Here is a 14,217-nt window from a genome sequence, read left to right on the forward strand (position 1 = left end):
TGCCTCTGACGACCAGGTCAATTCGCTCCCATTCTATGAGGATATTTTAGCTGGGTCAGTCCCAAAGTGTAAGTGAGCTTCCCCTGGCAAGGCAGCATCCCAACACATTTTCTGCCCCACCCTCCCCAGGAATGTGTAAACTGCATAACATATATTATTAAATATGTGTGATCACCATAAAATAAATAAAGTGAATCATTTGACAAAGAAAAATAGAGTACTTGGCACCAGTGTTGGCTTAAAGAAAAGGGCCCTGGTAGAAATTGGGATCTGAAAAAGTTGTCTGATCTCACTGGGTCCAAAGGCAGCAAGGATCCAGTTACAATAGATGGAAAATGCTGTTATTCCATGGTAGGCATGGTTGAAACAGTTGTAGGAGTATCATGGTATTGTCCACAAAAGAAAAAAAGCCATGGAAGTGAATACTCTGATGGAAGAAGCGCTGCCCTTCAAGACTCTGAGGACACTCCTTTCCTCCCAGCACTGAGAAAGCTAGTGGGAAATCATTTGTGTTTGCTCCAGTGTTCTGAAGCAACCGATTGCTGTAGACCCTAGGTGAGCAATGAGACTCTGCCATTGGCACAGTCACCTTCATTTAGTTATACTTGTAGAATCGTGAACTAGAGGGCAAGTGGAAGCATGTGACCTCCATGGTTGAAGTGAGTACTGCTTATGCTCTTAGACATCAAAGTTGGAACAGTACTCATAATGCTTTGACCTATAGTGATCTCTGAAGCGGCTAGATGATCAAAGAATGCCCTGTATCAGGAGGCACCTGAACACCATCTAAGGTTGCATTGCTTCATTTCATAAGCAACTACAAATTGTCAATGATATTCATTTATAGCAAAATAAAATGTGCAAATATGCAAATGCAAGTTAAAAAGTCAGCAAAAGAAATAGCAGCCATTGCAATGACCTTCTAGTAAGCATAAACAAAAGTAGAGATTTTAGCCAAACGGTTTGCAACCTTGGGTGCAGACTGTGTTCACATGAAGAGGTGAAGAATAATGTGGTTTCTTGGTGCTGTTCTAAGTTCTCTCTGTTGTACTGGATGAGCAGGATATTCACAATTTCTTGTCTTTTTCTAAATGGCTCTCTTGAGTAATCTTAGTGGAGAACTACATATGGAAAATAATTATTTTAACACTTTTACTAGTTTGCAATTATGATTTGATGATTGTGATTATGATGGGTTCTGATGTTAGATTTCCACCATGGTTTCCGTAGCCTCAGCTCCTGGCTCACCAGTCTACACCTTCCGCGATACTGTGCTTTGGCTGAACCGTTGTCTGTACAACCTTCCTCCCACTTCAGGTTCAAGCAGGTCCCAGGATTTGGGAGAAACGGGTGTCCTATACGGCTAGGTTGTTGTTGGTGGTGATGTTGCTGGAACCTGTTGACCGTTAGGTCTGAGGGCCACATAGGCCTATTTTGGCCCATGCAATACCATAGTCAGTATTATTTTCCTGTGGGATGAGTGCTATGCAAAGAGCTCGGTGAATTCTCGCCAAGCCCAGTGCATGTGCAGCTCACTGTTGTCCCCTGCAGTCTTAAATTCTTTGCCACAGTATAACAAATGGCACCTGATGTACCACAACCAGAGTTCCTTAACTCCCAACAGAATTGACCAACAGCAATCTTCACCAAGACACATGATCATCAAGCTCTCTTCAGTTGAACATAAGGAAAAGATCCTTAAATGTGCATGTGAAAAAAATCAACTGACATGTAAAGGAATGCCAATTAAACTCACAGGAGACCTCTCACAGGAAACTCCACAGGCCAGAAGAGAATAGAGCGACATATTCCAGATTCTAAAAGAAAAAAATTTTCAGCCCAGGATAACGTACCCAGCAAAACTTTCATTTGTTTTTGAAAATGAAATAAAATTCTTCCACAGTCAAGAAAAGTTAAAAGAATATGCCTCTTCCAAACTTGCCTAACAAATGATACTTAAAGATGTCGTCTTGACAGAGAAAAGGAATAGCACACACCCAACTCTCCCTCCAGATCACCATTTTTCACACAATGCTTTTCTAAGGTTGCAATGCTTCATTTAATAAACAACTACAAATTGTCAATGATATTCATTTACAGCAAAATATGATGTACAAACATGCAAATAAAACTGAAATAGTCTGCCAAAAATGTGGCAGTCATTGCAATGACTAGGAAGCAGAAACTGAAGTAGAGGCTCTAGCAAAACGGTTTGCAACCTTGGGTGCAGACAGTATTCACATGAAGAGGTGAAGAAAAATGTGGTTTCCTGGTGCTCTTCTAAGTTCCCTATTTTCCCTGGCTGAGTCTGATACTTGCAATTTCTTTTCTGTCTTCTAAGTGGCTCTCCTGAGTAATCTTACTGGAGAGCTATGTAAAAAAACACAAATATTTTACATCCTTACTAGTTAGCAATTATGATTCTGCAATAAGTAATATTTCACTAATGATAAATGCACCACTACAATAAAGCATCTAAAAACTTCCTGTATATGAAATGTGAAAGCATATCTTGGCAGAAGAAAAGAAAATTGGGAAGAATATAGAAGCATGGAGCACTGCAAGTTGAGTCTGAGAGGAAGCTAGACCTCTGTCCAGGCCTGTGTAGTGTCTGGACTGCAGCTCAGCTTCCATGGGCTCAGGGAAGCTTCAGGAGTGCAATCTTCCCAGAAGCAGACATTTACTACCCAGGACGTCATGGACGAGGCTGCACAAAGTGACAAAGGCAGCCATTTTCCCTAAGGAACACTTTACTTACCTGAATATAAAGCTGTTAATTGTCATGTGAATAATAGATAAATTATCTCATCAGTGAAGGAGAGAAAGGGGAAAGGAAGAGAGATGAAGGTTGAAATGGACAAAAAGGAGGGAGGGAGAAACACTATTCACAACATTATTAAAATTATATCTACAAACCAACTTGAATTCGTAAGAAACTAATACTCATCAAAACCCATTAGAAACTAATAAATAAAACAATATAGAGCAAAAAGGACTAAAACCAAACTCAAGAACCACTTTCAGTGCCTAAAACTTGAGAATCCAACTTCAATTCTGCTACATTGTTGGATGAAACAGCCCAGGAGATGTATATGATTTGTGTGAACTCAAACTTTGTGATCTGAAAATGTTGTGTGGAGTCGGTTCCCATGAGATTTCTGTGAGGAAGGCTACAGGATCCCAGGCAGTGTTCCCAACCCTGAACCAATGCTGGATGGTCCTGGGAAAGATCGGTCCCTCTTTCCTCCCTCTGTCCTTGCTTTCACTACCATACACCCAGCGTCATGGCCGTGCTGCAGGCAGAATTCCAGAGTGAACCAGGAAGTACTGGTGACACACTGATGATGTCATAAGGAATCCTCCCTCACTACAGTTTCCAGGAGGGAGGATCAACAAGGCATCCTCGACCCTGAGGGAGCATTAAGGCAGTTTAGAGGAGCAGCACTGGCTGCTTTCTCAGCCTGTTGCTCACACCCCTGATTCCCACAGGACCAATGCAGGACAGGGACTGTGCTGAGAAGCCAGAGTCCAGTAAGTCAACGCTCCAGTATGTCTTCTGTTCAAGAAACGTCTGTTCCTCTGGTCTCCCTGCTGCTCTGAGTCACTTGTGTGCTGTCCTGGTTAATTGTCGTCATTTGGGTTATGCTCTGGATGTCAGGGAGCTCACGTTTACACTTTTTTCCTCAGTGATATTAAATCATATGCAGGGGCAAATAAAATCAGAGTGATGACAAGTGGGGCATTACATTACAACAAAATACCTGTTTTCCATTCAGATACTCATTATACAAGAGTTGAGTATATATAATGTTGACTCCTGTACTGAAAACATGTCAGAGTGGGCCAAGATATTTGCTCTGGGTATTTCCAGAAAATTGTAATTGAGGGCAGTGATGGGAGCATTGGGACATCTTTGGTAGCTGCTGCAACAGTGTCACCTGTCCTTAAAGCTTGAATTACCTGTGAAATGAAAGTTTTCATATGATCAGTCTGTTGACTGGTAGGATTTGAGGGTGTGGAGGAGGTTGTCTCCCAGGTACTGGTGCTATTGTGAAAGAATCTGAGAGAAGAAGGCAAGATTGAAACAGATTTCTGTGCACAATACACATTTCTGTTTATTACAAATCCTCATTTTAAAAAGTGATTTGACTTAAAATGCTTCTTATTCAAGATTTCTCTTCCTATAGGTTTACTTGTGAGATATCTGGACAGGGATTGGAGTCTTCTTTCTAAGCTCCCTAGGATTGTTTCCATGGGGGCAGGTTATTACATTTCTTGCATTAATGTGGCTATAGACTATGAGGTAGTGCCTCAGAAATTTATGTGTCTTCAACGTAATAGATTTGTTTTGAATTTCAGAATTCTGTGATGGTACCACCCACCATGAACGGATGAAGAAAGACTGGGATTTGTTCCATCGCCGTTTATACCAGGAAAAGCTTCAGTATGAACATGGTGTGTCTGAGCCTCCACCTTCACACCACCAGGAGGCGGATGGAGCCCAGGCAATGGTAGATGCCCAGGAAGATGCCCAGTTACAGTGGTAAGTGGATAAAGTGCTGTATTTAAAAGAAGCAACCTCTTAAAGCATGGGACTCTTCCATTTTTGGGTCTTTGTGTGTGTGTGTGTGTGTGTGTGTGTGTGTGTGTGTGTGTGTGTAATGGGAAACCTAAAGCATGCCAGAAGTGGTGTGATGACCAGGAATTTCTACCTCCAGTCATCAGAGAAAGGAGTTGGGTGTGGAAGATTGCCGTACCACTTATAGAAACCTGCTCTTACTTCTTTCCAAGCACTTCTTATACTACACAATACAAGAAGAGGACGGTGAAAGTTTCTCATCATGGCCAAATCCACACGCCTTTGTGCCGATTTAGAAAACATCCAAGGAAAGACATGAGGGGAAGAACACAGGATGGAACTGCATCATGCTGGTTCAAAGTCACAGTGAGTGTCTTGCTAAGGTCTGCATGAGGTACAATACTCAGAAATCTTATAGAAGTAAGGATGTGTGAACCCAGGTGATTCAGTGGAGGAGAGAATCCAAATTTAGAGAAAATAGTGCTCTGAAAAACCCAGATATTGAGTACCGAAAAATTCTGTGAGCACTCTTTCTTCCAGAAACATCTAATTCCAGTTGGAAAGTCTGAGGGGGAACACTGAGTTTGCCACTCTGAATTCTGTACTATTGGTATTATCATTGATTTTTGCTCTTTACACTTAGATTCCATATGCAAGAAAGTATAACAAGACAAAACTGATGACATCAATTCAGAGTTCCTGCGCTCTTCGCTTCGTTGCCGTGGACGTAAGACAGGATGGTGAAGGCAGAGGGGTGGGAGAGGGGAGAGAGGAGCCTGGCTCAGCAGGGACAGATAAGCTGTCAGACTGTTGCTGTTGCTTCCCCATAGTTTCATTACATCAGGAACCAGGCCTGTTTCTTTATTCAAGATGAGATTGCAGCATCCGCCCTGAGGGATGTGAGTGAAAAGATTCGGGATGATGACAACAGAAAGGTGTGCGCAGAGGACACTGCAAAACCGAGTCCCAGGGCCAGGGGCTGGTGGTGTTCCTGCCTGGGATCAGAGATCCTGGTGCTTACCCTGCCCCTTCTTTCACAGATAGCTGTGTTCGTCCATCGCTCTGCTGCACCCTACTCTGTGCAGAACCAGCTCAAACCAGAAGAAATGCAACTGCTGAAGGTAACGAGGTTAAGGAATGTTGTGCAGTGCACACTCCACAGACCTGCCTCTTCTCCCCGCAGTCCTACATGTCCCTGTCACCAGCCCCTCTGGCTGAGCCTCAGAGCCCTGCTCTCCATATGTGTCTTCACAGCGCACTTTGTACAAACGGTATGATGCCAACACAAAGCGCCTTGATCTACAAAGTCTACGACTTGACCCAGGTATAGCTGAGAGCTGCAGTTGCATGGAGAGAGAAGGCAGGGTGTATGGGGGAGAGAATAACCTGGGAAGTACACAAAGTGATGACCACTTGGAAGGTGTTGGTGTTGGCTCTTGTCAACTCATCTCCTTCTGGTTCCCTTCTCCTGGTTTCCTGAAGACTTGATGCATCATCATATTGACATGATACTGAATCAAAGGCAATGCATGGCTGCAACCCTACAGATCATTGGAACAGAATTTCCCGAGGTACGGTCCTAGGACTAGGGCTCCAACATGGGACAGAGTGTCTCAGGGTGGACTGGAGAGCAAGCGTATCTCCCAAGCCACAGATATGAACTATCACTCCAACCCCTCCTTCCCCAAAGCTCTTGGCTCTGAATTTGTGCAACAACAAACTGTACCATCTGGATGGCCTGTCTGACATTTTAGACAAGGCCCCCAAAGTCAAGACCTTGAACCTGTGTGATAATGAGGTGAGAAGAGGGAGCCACAAGTAAGTGGGGTTGAGGATGAGTGGGCGGGTGCATATCAGGTGACAACATGCAGATGATATACCTGTGGGTAAGGGTCAGGACTGGGAGTGCAGGGCCATGGACGTCTCTCCTTGTAACTCATATTGCTCTTATCCTCTTGTTTGTCGCAGATTCGGACAACGCTAGAACTGGAGAAGGTAAAAGAGCTGAAGCTGGAAGAGCTGTGGCTGAAAGGGAACCCGCTGTGCAGGATCTTCCCTGACCACGCAGCCTATGTAAGGTCAGTGGTAGTGTCTGTGACCTGTCTGTGGACATTCATCTGCCAGGGGCTCAAGCTGGCCCTGAGTGCCACCTTAGGAGGACATAGCCCTGGTATTCTGGGAACACGTGGACGCTGCCCTCTCCACTTTGTCCTTCAGCTGTGCTTTGAGGTCTCCTTTCTCCTTCTGCCAAATGATTAGGGTGTTTATCCCTCTTCAGTACCCTGGACTCCCAGGGTGACCTCCCATTAGTTTTGCTCCAAGAAGCAAGGTTCCGTGTCTTCACAAGGGGCAGCAATATTTAGCCCCAAACCAGATGGTGTGGCCCTGAACTTAGACAGCTCTTACATCCCACCTTCTCAGCCTGACTCAATGCTGAGAGGAGCCCTTCTTCCTCTGCTTCAAATTGCTCCCAGAACCTGTCTGAGGTTTAAATGTTCTTTTCCTGCCCCATTTTGTAGAGCTGGTAGCTAGCTGCATGCCTGCTAGCATGACATCAAACCCTTTGTTTCACTTCCGGGAGCTGGGACTTACCTGAGGAAAAACCCATGTTTTCTGATTCAAGGGTTCAGCTGCTGGCGACTGTCAGAGAGAGAGGGAGTTTCTTGAGCCAAGGCTGGAAGGTCAAGGGTAGAGGAGATGGGCAAGATACAAGGGCAGGCCTCTCATGGGCACCACTTCTACCTTCATCCTCGACTACATCCTCCAGAGGAGACCCAAAGGTCCTTGATGCATCTGATTCCTTGCTTAATGCTCTGACAACTAGGCACTGCTGCCTGTGGATCTGGGGAAGAGAACACAGTGATGCCAGCAGGGGGCCAGAATCCTTGATCCATTGTTCCTTCAGGGGACGTGCTCCCATCCCTGGGCTGCTCGGTGCCCATACCTCACTCAACCAACATCACACAGGTGACAAAGGCTCAACCTGCCTCCCGTTGCCTCTCACAAGTCCAGCCTCTTCTCATGCCTCCTTGACCCCTCAGGTCCAGCCAATGGCCCCTGATGAGAAGGGTTGCAGCAGAATACCCACTTCCTGCTCCTTTCCTTCTTGATCCCAACACAGTGGTTGAGTCTCTTCCCCTTCCTTTTGTTTCCTACTCCTTCTTTGTGCTCTCTTTTGTCTCCCTCACCTCTCTGTGGCCTACCATAGTCGCCTTCTCTCATCATGCCCATACTTACTTGATCCTGTGTCTGGGTCCACATATCACTCTCCTTTTGTCTCGTTTCCCCCCAGGCCGCTGCTAGGGGGTTGAGTTGGTCTTTCCCAGCTGGTGCCTGCAGAGTGATTCGTAGTCTGAGACGCAGCACAGGCTTGGTCTCCCACCCCATCCCTGCAGCATGTGGAGATTCCCAACACCACACCACAGAATCTACGGGATATTGGGAGTTGGATGAGTTCTGGGATGCCAGTGGGTCTCTTGCTGGCCCTGGAGTAGTTAGTGAGGACAGAATGCGTGATGTAGAAGAAACGGGAAAGGAGTTTAGAGGAAGAACAGATGCAAAACAGGAAAAATGGTGTGCAATCCCAACTGTCAGCCACTACTATCTCTTACTCTCTCTCTTTTTTTAATCCGACAGAAAGATTTTGGATTGCTTCCCCAATTTGTCACGCCTGGTGAGTACCTGTACTCATCACTCTCTCTTCTTTTGACGGACACCATCTCAATAACTGCTCACAACATTTGGGTGGATTTGGGTAACACGTTGGCATCACAGAATCTTTCACTAGAGAGATGACTTCTAATGAAGGCCATGCATATTCCCAGTGCAAAACATATCCCGAAGTACACGCAGACATGTGGTTGTACACGACCTTGCACACACCACGTGTTCATTGTACTGCTCTCTTCCCAAGGATGGCAAAGACTTATCCCCACCAGTTGCTGAAATGGATGCACAGAAGACAATAAAACCAAGTGAGGTGAGGAGGAGGGACTAGGGGAGACTTTAGGATGGTGTAGCAGCTCGGGGTGGGGAGATGTGAGATGGGGTTACATCACTTACAATTTCTAAAATGGTTCTCTTTACATTCCAGAAAAGTTCTCAAGAAATCGAAATGATAAAAAATCTGATCCTCAATTTCCTTCACCAGTAAGTACGCCAGGGACTATGAGGAAGGCCAGGCTTCCCACTCATGCATAGGTTTGCTCACAGGAGTTTTCAAGTGTCAGTGGGTCTGGGCACAGACATAGCCCATCTTCATTGCTTCCCCACAGCTATTACTTTATCTATGACTATGGAGATCGCCACACTCTCATTAATGTTTACCACGAGAAGGCTTATTTCTCTCTGACCACTGGCTTCAACTCCACGGACCCGGTCCCGTAAGTACTGCATTCACATCTCATCTGGGGCCAGGTAGTTCCAAGGCAGACACAGGTCAGCTCCTGCAATCAGCTCTGCTGCCTGGAACACTGCTTACTGTTGTTTGTGGTCCCCTAGGACTGAATTGTATGAATATGACAAGACCAGCAGGAATATCAAGAACATCACAGAAGCAAGTAAGCGTTTGACAGGGAAGTCCGGATGAGGCCGAAGAAAAGAGATCCAAGGGATGGGTGTGGCAGCACAGATCTCTTCTTCTCTCACATAGACCTGAGGAGGCAACTGCTGAAGCACACAAACCATGTCATCGTGGACACCCTCAACATGTTGCCTAAAACGCGACATTACTTCAGCTCCTTCTCAGTAGACACCTGCTTCTACACGGTGAGCACCTCCTTCCTCCCTCTGGCAGGCCTGAAGTAGTTAGAGCTAGGCAAGAGGTGAAGGGGCATCCTGAGAACCCGAGTTCTTCTTCCCTTTCAGGAGAAGTCCTTCATTGCCACTGTCAAGGGGATATTCAGGGGAGGTGAGTGCACTCTATAGTCACCTCCTCAGAGCCCCCACCACACCCTTCTTCTCCCTGGCCTACCCCTCAGAACTCTCCCAGCTTCTCCCAAATCTGTTTCCTTCCTTCTGCTTATTGCTCTGGTGTTCTCCTTCTCCTTGTCTGTCCAAACTGTTTCTTCATCCATATAGGCCCATGTCTGTCTACTGCATGTATTTCAGCACCTGGGACGCAGGCTGTGCAGTTGGCTTGCAGCCCACATATATGCTTTCTTGTGATGTAGGCCCATCTTTTTACTCCTCATGGCTGACCAATGCAATGTATGGCGCTAGCATCCTTGTCTTGGCTCCTAAGAATCGAAATTAGGAGGTGATTTGTCACATTGGAGTCCTCTTGCTAATAGTGGAATGTTCCTATTGCTACCATCCTCACTCCCACCAGGCTGTCCTGAACCCAAGTGGACAATTTGACCAGTCTGATCCTCTCCACTCTTAGACCCAGACTGAGAAAGCTGTGTGAGTGGGTAAAGAATGTGTAAGTCCAAGTGGTACTGTGTTTTGTCCTTGAAACAGAGAGTACATCTGAAAATTCGGTGTTTGGTTTCATCCGGACGTTCGTCGGGTTCCTGACTGACACTTCCAAGTAAGTGCTGTGCTGTTGGTGGAACACCTATTGCTGCCCAGGGCCAGTGGTAAGGGAATGTGGTGTGGTACTTGGGGCATGCTCAGTTATTGGGAATAGCCATAGGTAGAGCTGAGGAACAAAGTGGCCTGGAGGTTAAAGGAGATGTTTCTGGAGCAAGTTAGTGGTTCCTCCTGCTGATCCCACCACTTTGTATGCATGGGAAGTTGGTCACATTACTTTATGACACTATGATTCACCGCCCCACTGAAGGTGTGGATAACTGTGTCCACTCCTTTGCTCTGTCGTGCAGGAAAAGTGCAGAGGGTGAAGTGTACTTAAAATATTAGACCGACTTAAAATAATAGACAGTCTTCTCCATCATGAGCTCAAGGTAGGGTTAGAGGACACAGCTCTGAACCTTGGGAGGCAGGAAAAGGGGGAACATGTGAGAATCTGGTAGGTGTGTGGTAGTGGTTATGGAAGAGCCTGTTGGGAGCCTGTTGGGAGCTCTGTGCAGCTGGCTAAGGACCCATTTCCCCGACAGTGTGTGCATCCTGAATGACCATCTCTTTGTGAGCAACACCAACCCTGGAAAGGTCCGGAACAGCTTCTCAATCGTGGGAGCCATCCCATGCTCCCGCTGTCCACCCACCCTCTCCCTGCTGCAGGAAGAGATGGTGCATGCATTCTCTCAGCAGTCTGCGATGAAACTTTCGTGGAGCCAGAAGTGAGTGCTGGTTGACCATGGGAATAGGGGCAGTAGGACAACAAGAGTGTGGCACATGAAAATGCATGTAATGTGGAGAAGTGTGTCTGACTACTTTGCTTCTGTATGAAAATATTGTGCATATGGAAGAGAGAAACTTTTATACGGATACCTGTAGAGAATTTTTCAACTTATTTTCAGGTTTTATATGATATACAGAGTTATTTTGCTGCCTGCAACACACCCAGTGCACATACAAGTGTTGGTTCAATTCCTGGCTGCTCCTTTCCTAGGTGACCACCTAGAGAAGGGAAAATGTGTGCTCTTTGAAAGACAGGAGTATTTGTAGCAGCATTTTCCATACTGGCCTCAAGTGGAAGCAACTCCATTTCCACTTAGCTGAAAAGTGGATCATTAAGGGTGGCTACCCACATCCTGCGGTCCTAGGCATCATAATTCTGACATAGGCTGTCACAAAGCATCACGTGCCGTGTGACTCTGCTTGTAACAGACACCTAGAGCCGGGAAATCCCTAGAGACTGAGAGCAGAGACGTGCTTGCCTGGGACTGGGAGAAAGAGCTAGAGTGAAAAGTCATCACTAACCGTTAAGGAGTTTCTTTTCTAAACAAGAATTTGACCTTAGACTTAGTTGGGATAGTTGCTCAGCCTTGTGAGAACACTAGCAAATCATGAATTATACACTGTGAGGGTATTTTCTGCATTACATGGCTGATACCCCAATTTTAAAATGTTTGGAAGTCATTTGAGTTTATATGTGAAATTTCTCAACGTTCCATTGATTTAAAATAATGAAGTCCTGTTTTTAAATTTGGAAGTAAAAGTTCCAGAGAGGACACACACACACACAGAGAGAGAGAGAGAAGAGAATTCGCCACATGATGGAACACTGCCAGGATGTCCACAATGATCTGCTCTGGGTCATGTTGTAGACAGGATCTGGGAACAACTACCACGTCTCCCACATGGGCAGCAACACCTCAAGCACTGGGTTATCTCCTGCTGCTTTCCCCAGCTCCTCAGCAGAGATGTGGTCAGATGTATAGAAGCCTGGTATGGAACTGGTGCCCATATGAGATGCCAGCAGCAAAATTGCTAGTATTATCCACTGCTTTTGCCAGGCTCCAACATACCTTTCTAAAGCAGTATGTATGTACAAGATGCCTTGGGTTTTTTTGAGCATCACTGTTTCTCTGCTGTGGCATCCAGGGTGTGAATGTTAGGGAAAGACGTTGTGGTTGTTGAAAGCTTACCTTCATGGTTAGAGCAATAATCACTCTGGCGCATGTGTACCGGGGAAGAGTGGCACCATTGATGAGGTGGCATGATGCGACTGGTGTGTGTGCTCTGTGGAGGTCACGTGTTCTTCTCCCAATGCAGGTGCCTTGAAGACAATGGATGGAACTTTACCAGTGCAGTGCAGGCCTTCTCCGCGCTCCAGGTGAGGCCTGGGAAGCAAGTGGGTAAAGATGGGTGTGTCTGGGCCTTCACGATTGTGGAAGGGGTTAGCTTGGGGGTTGAACTCGGGGCCTCTGGCTCTTCTGATGTCCTGATTCCTTCCCTCTAGGACCAGGGTGTCATTCCAAAGGAGGCGTTCAAGAAAAGCACCTAAAAAGATCCCAGGGCTCTGCTTGGCACTGTCAGCCATGTCTTTCCCTTTGGCCGAGTATCAGGTGTTGTTAGATATTAGGTTTGTAGACCTGGACTTCTGAGACACTAGACATCATTCCCTGTAGATGCGGTAATTACCACACTACAATAGGTTGAATATTCTTTCTTATCCCTCCTTAAACATTGCTGTTTCAATTAATATAAAAACATGGTGTGGCATGGCATGACATGGCATGTGCATGTTGTGTGTTCTCTATAGCTCTTCTTCAGTCCAAGCTCTATGCAAGCAGGACCAGGGATGAAATGTGTAGGCCAGTAAGTAAGTGTTGTAGCCCAATCAGGGATGGCCTGCGCCGTGTTGTAGGATTCAGCTGCAGTTGTTGCAGCCTGGCTCAGCCTGACCTGCCCCTCCCCAGCATTGTCCAGTGGATTCAACAGCATAGCCCAGCCTGCCCGTTCACAACCCAGGCCTCAAGCGAACTGGCAGGTCTTGCAATCCAATGTGATCTGGCCTACACACGATCCTTACCCATGCTCCTGCAACTGGATGTTGGTGTACTGGCCCGTTTTGCCCCCCACCCAAGCCTGAACCTGAATGGCAAACATGTGTCCCATGAGAGTTGTGGTCCTCTCAAGCCCAGGTCTGGCCTATACCCAGTTCCTCCTCCCCTACTCACAAATGGAACCTGAAACTTAGCAGGAGAGTTCTGCCATAAGGCCCACACCCAGCCCCAAATCCCATAAGTGCCTCCCAGATGTTGCACACCAGCCTGATATGTCAAGCACCCAGTTCTGACACTTAACAGTGGGTATTGCAGTGTAGCCTGACTGGCCTGCTTGCATGCCAGATATCATTGGTGGGTGCTTAGCCCAGCCCAACAGGCCCAACCCCAGTCCCGGTTCTCATCTGACCAGCATAATGCCATGGCCTATCACAGCCTTTCCCATACTCATTTGGGCTCTCGGTAGTGTCAACAGGCACAGAAGCCTTGGTCAGTCAGTCAGTCCTGCCCTCTGACCAAGACCTTGTGTATCCTGAAGGATGCTTTGGAAATTACTGGTCTGGTCTGGCCACAGCCCAGCCTCTCACACTTACCAGCAGGAGCTGCTGCCTAGAAGGGCAGTCCAAACATTTCTCCTACTAGGCCTTTTCCCAGCACTGGATCTGGCATGTGCTGATGGTGGCTGTGACTCATCCTGGCATGGCCTGCCTGCAGTCTCAGCTCTTGCTGGTCGGTGTTGCAGTTTACCCCAGTTGAGTGTGGTCCACACCCTGTTCTGGATCTTGTGCATGCCAGCAGGTGCTGTAGACTGGCTCAACCCTGCCTTCTCTCAGAACCAGCACACACAAACCTGACAGTTACTACTGCCTTGCCTGGCCTCTCCTGCCCTCACAGCTGGCTCCTGTACGCCTCAGCAGGATCTACAGCCCAGTAGGGGAATTCTCCAAGTTCTCCTCCCAAGGCTGCTCAAGCCCTGGATCTCACGCCTGCTGGACAGTGCCACAGTCTTGCTTGGCATAGTCTGCCCTCAGTCCCAGCCTTGGCATATACTGTGGATGTTGCATCCTCGTCCACCTCCCAGACCTGGTACCTGCAAGTTTGAGGTGATTCCTGTCAGGGAGTTCCTCAGTCCAGCCAAACTCAACCTATCACCACACCTGCTCTAGTGCAAACCAGCAGTTCTGAAGTCCCACAAAGGTGAGCAATCAAGTCTGTCCTCAGAACTGGTTCTTCTGAGGACCACTGGGTGCTGCGATCCAGCCTATGTTCTCCATTGGTACCCCAAAA

The 14,217-nt window shown here is 46.9% G+C and overlaps 1 protein-coding gene across 1 annotated transcript; it reads left to right on the forward strand.

Moving 5' to 3' along the window:
• The first annotated feature begins 3,373 nt into the window (after positions 1-3,373).
• Positions 3,374-12,428, forward strand: LOC131478635 (nuclear RNA export factor 2-like). The gene is made up of 21 exons (XM_058659142.1): positions 3,374-3,531; positions 4,360-4,543; positions 4,792-4,945; positions 5,223-5,306; positions 5,410-5,514; positions 5,620-5,700; positions 5,834-5,903; positions 6,062-6,150; positions 6,270-6,377; positions 6,548-6,657; positions 8,216-8,252; positions 8,493-8,558; positions 8,673-8,728; positions 8,854-8,961; positions 9,080-9,138; positions 9,231-9,346; positions 9,446-9,488; positions 10,040-10,109; positions 10,636-10,818; positions 12,197-12,257; positions 12,384-12,428. Exons 1-21 carry the CDS (start codon positions 3,495-3,497, stop codon positions 12,426-12,428), a joined length of 1,866 nt encoding a protein of 621 aa, XP_058515125.1. The 5' UTR covers positions 3,374-3,494.
• The last annotated feature ends 1,789 nt before the right edge of the window (positions 12,429-14,217 follow it).

Source organism: Ochotona princeps, chromosome X, assembly GCF_030435755.1.
Source record: "Ochotona princeps isolate mOchPri1 chromosome X, mOchPri1.hap1, whole genome shotgun sequence".
In the NCBI taxonomy this organism is placed as follows: domain Eukaryota; kingdom Metazoa; phylum Chordata; class Mammalia; order Lagomorpha; family Ochotonidae; genus Ochotona; species Ochotona princeps.

Excerpts from the sequence above, each read along its gene's own strand:
- LOC131478635 (XM_058659142.1), top strand. The coding sequence starts at position 3,495 with ATGCAGGACAGGGACTGTGCTGAGAAGCCAGAGTCCA. Across the intron at positions 5,904-6,061 it reads AAGTCTACGACTTGACCCAG|ACTTGATGCATCATCATATT; the intron begins GTATAGCTGAGA and ends GGTTTCCTGAAG. Across the intron at positions 10,110-10,635 it reads TTCCTGACTGACACTTCCAA|TGTGTGCATCCTGAATGACC; the intron begins GTAAGTGCTGTG and ends TTTCCCCGACAG.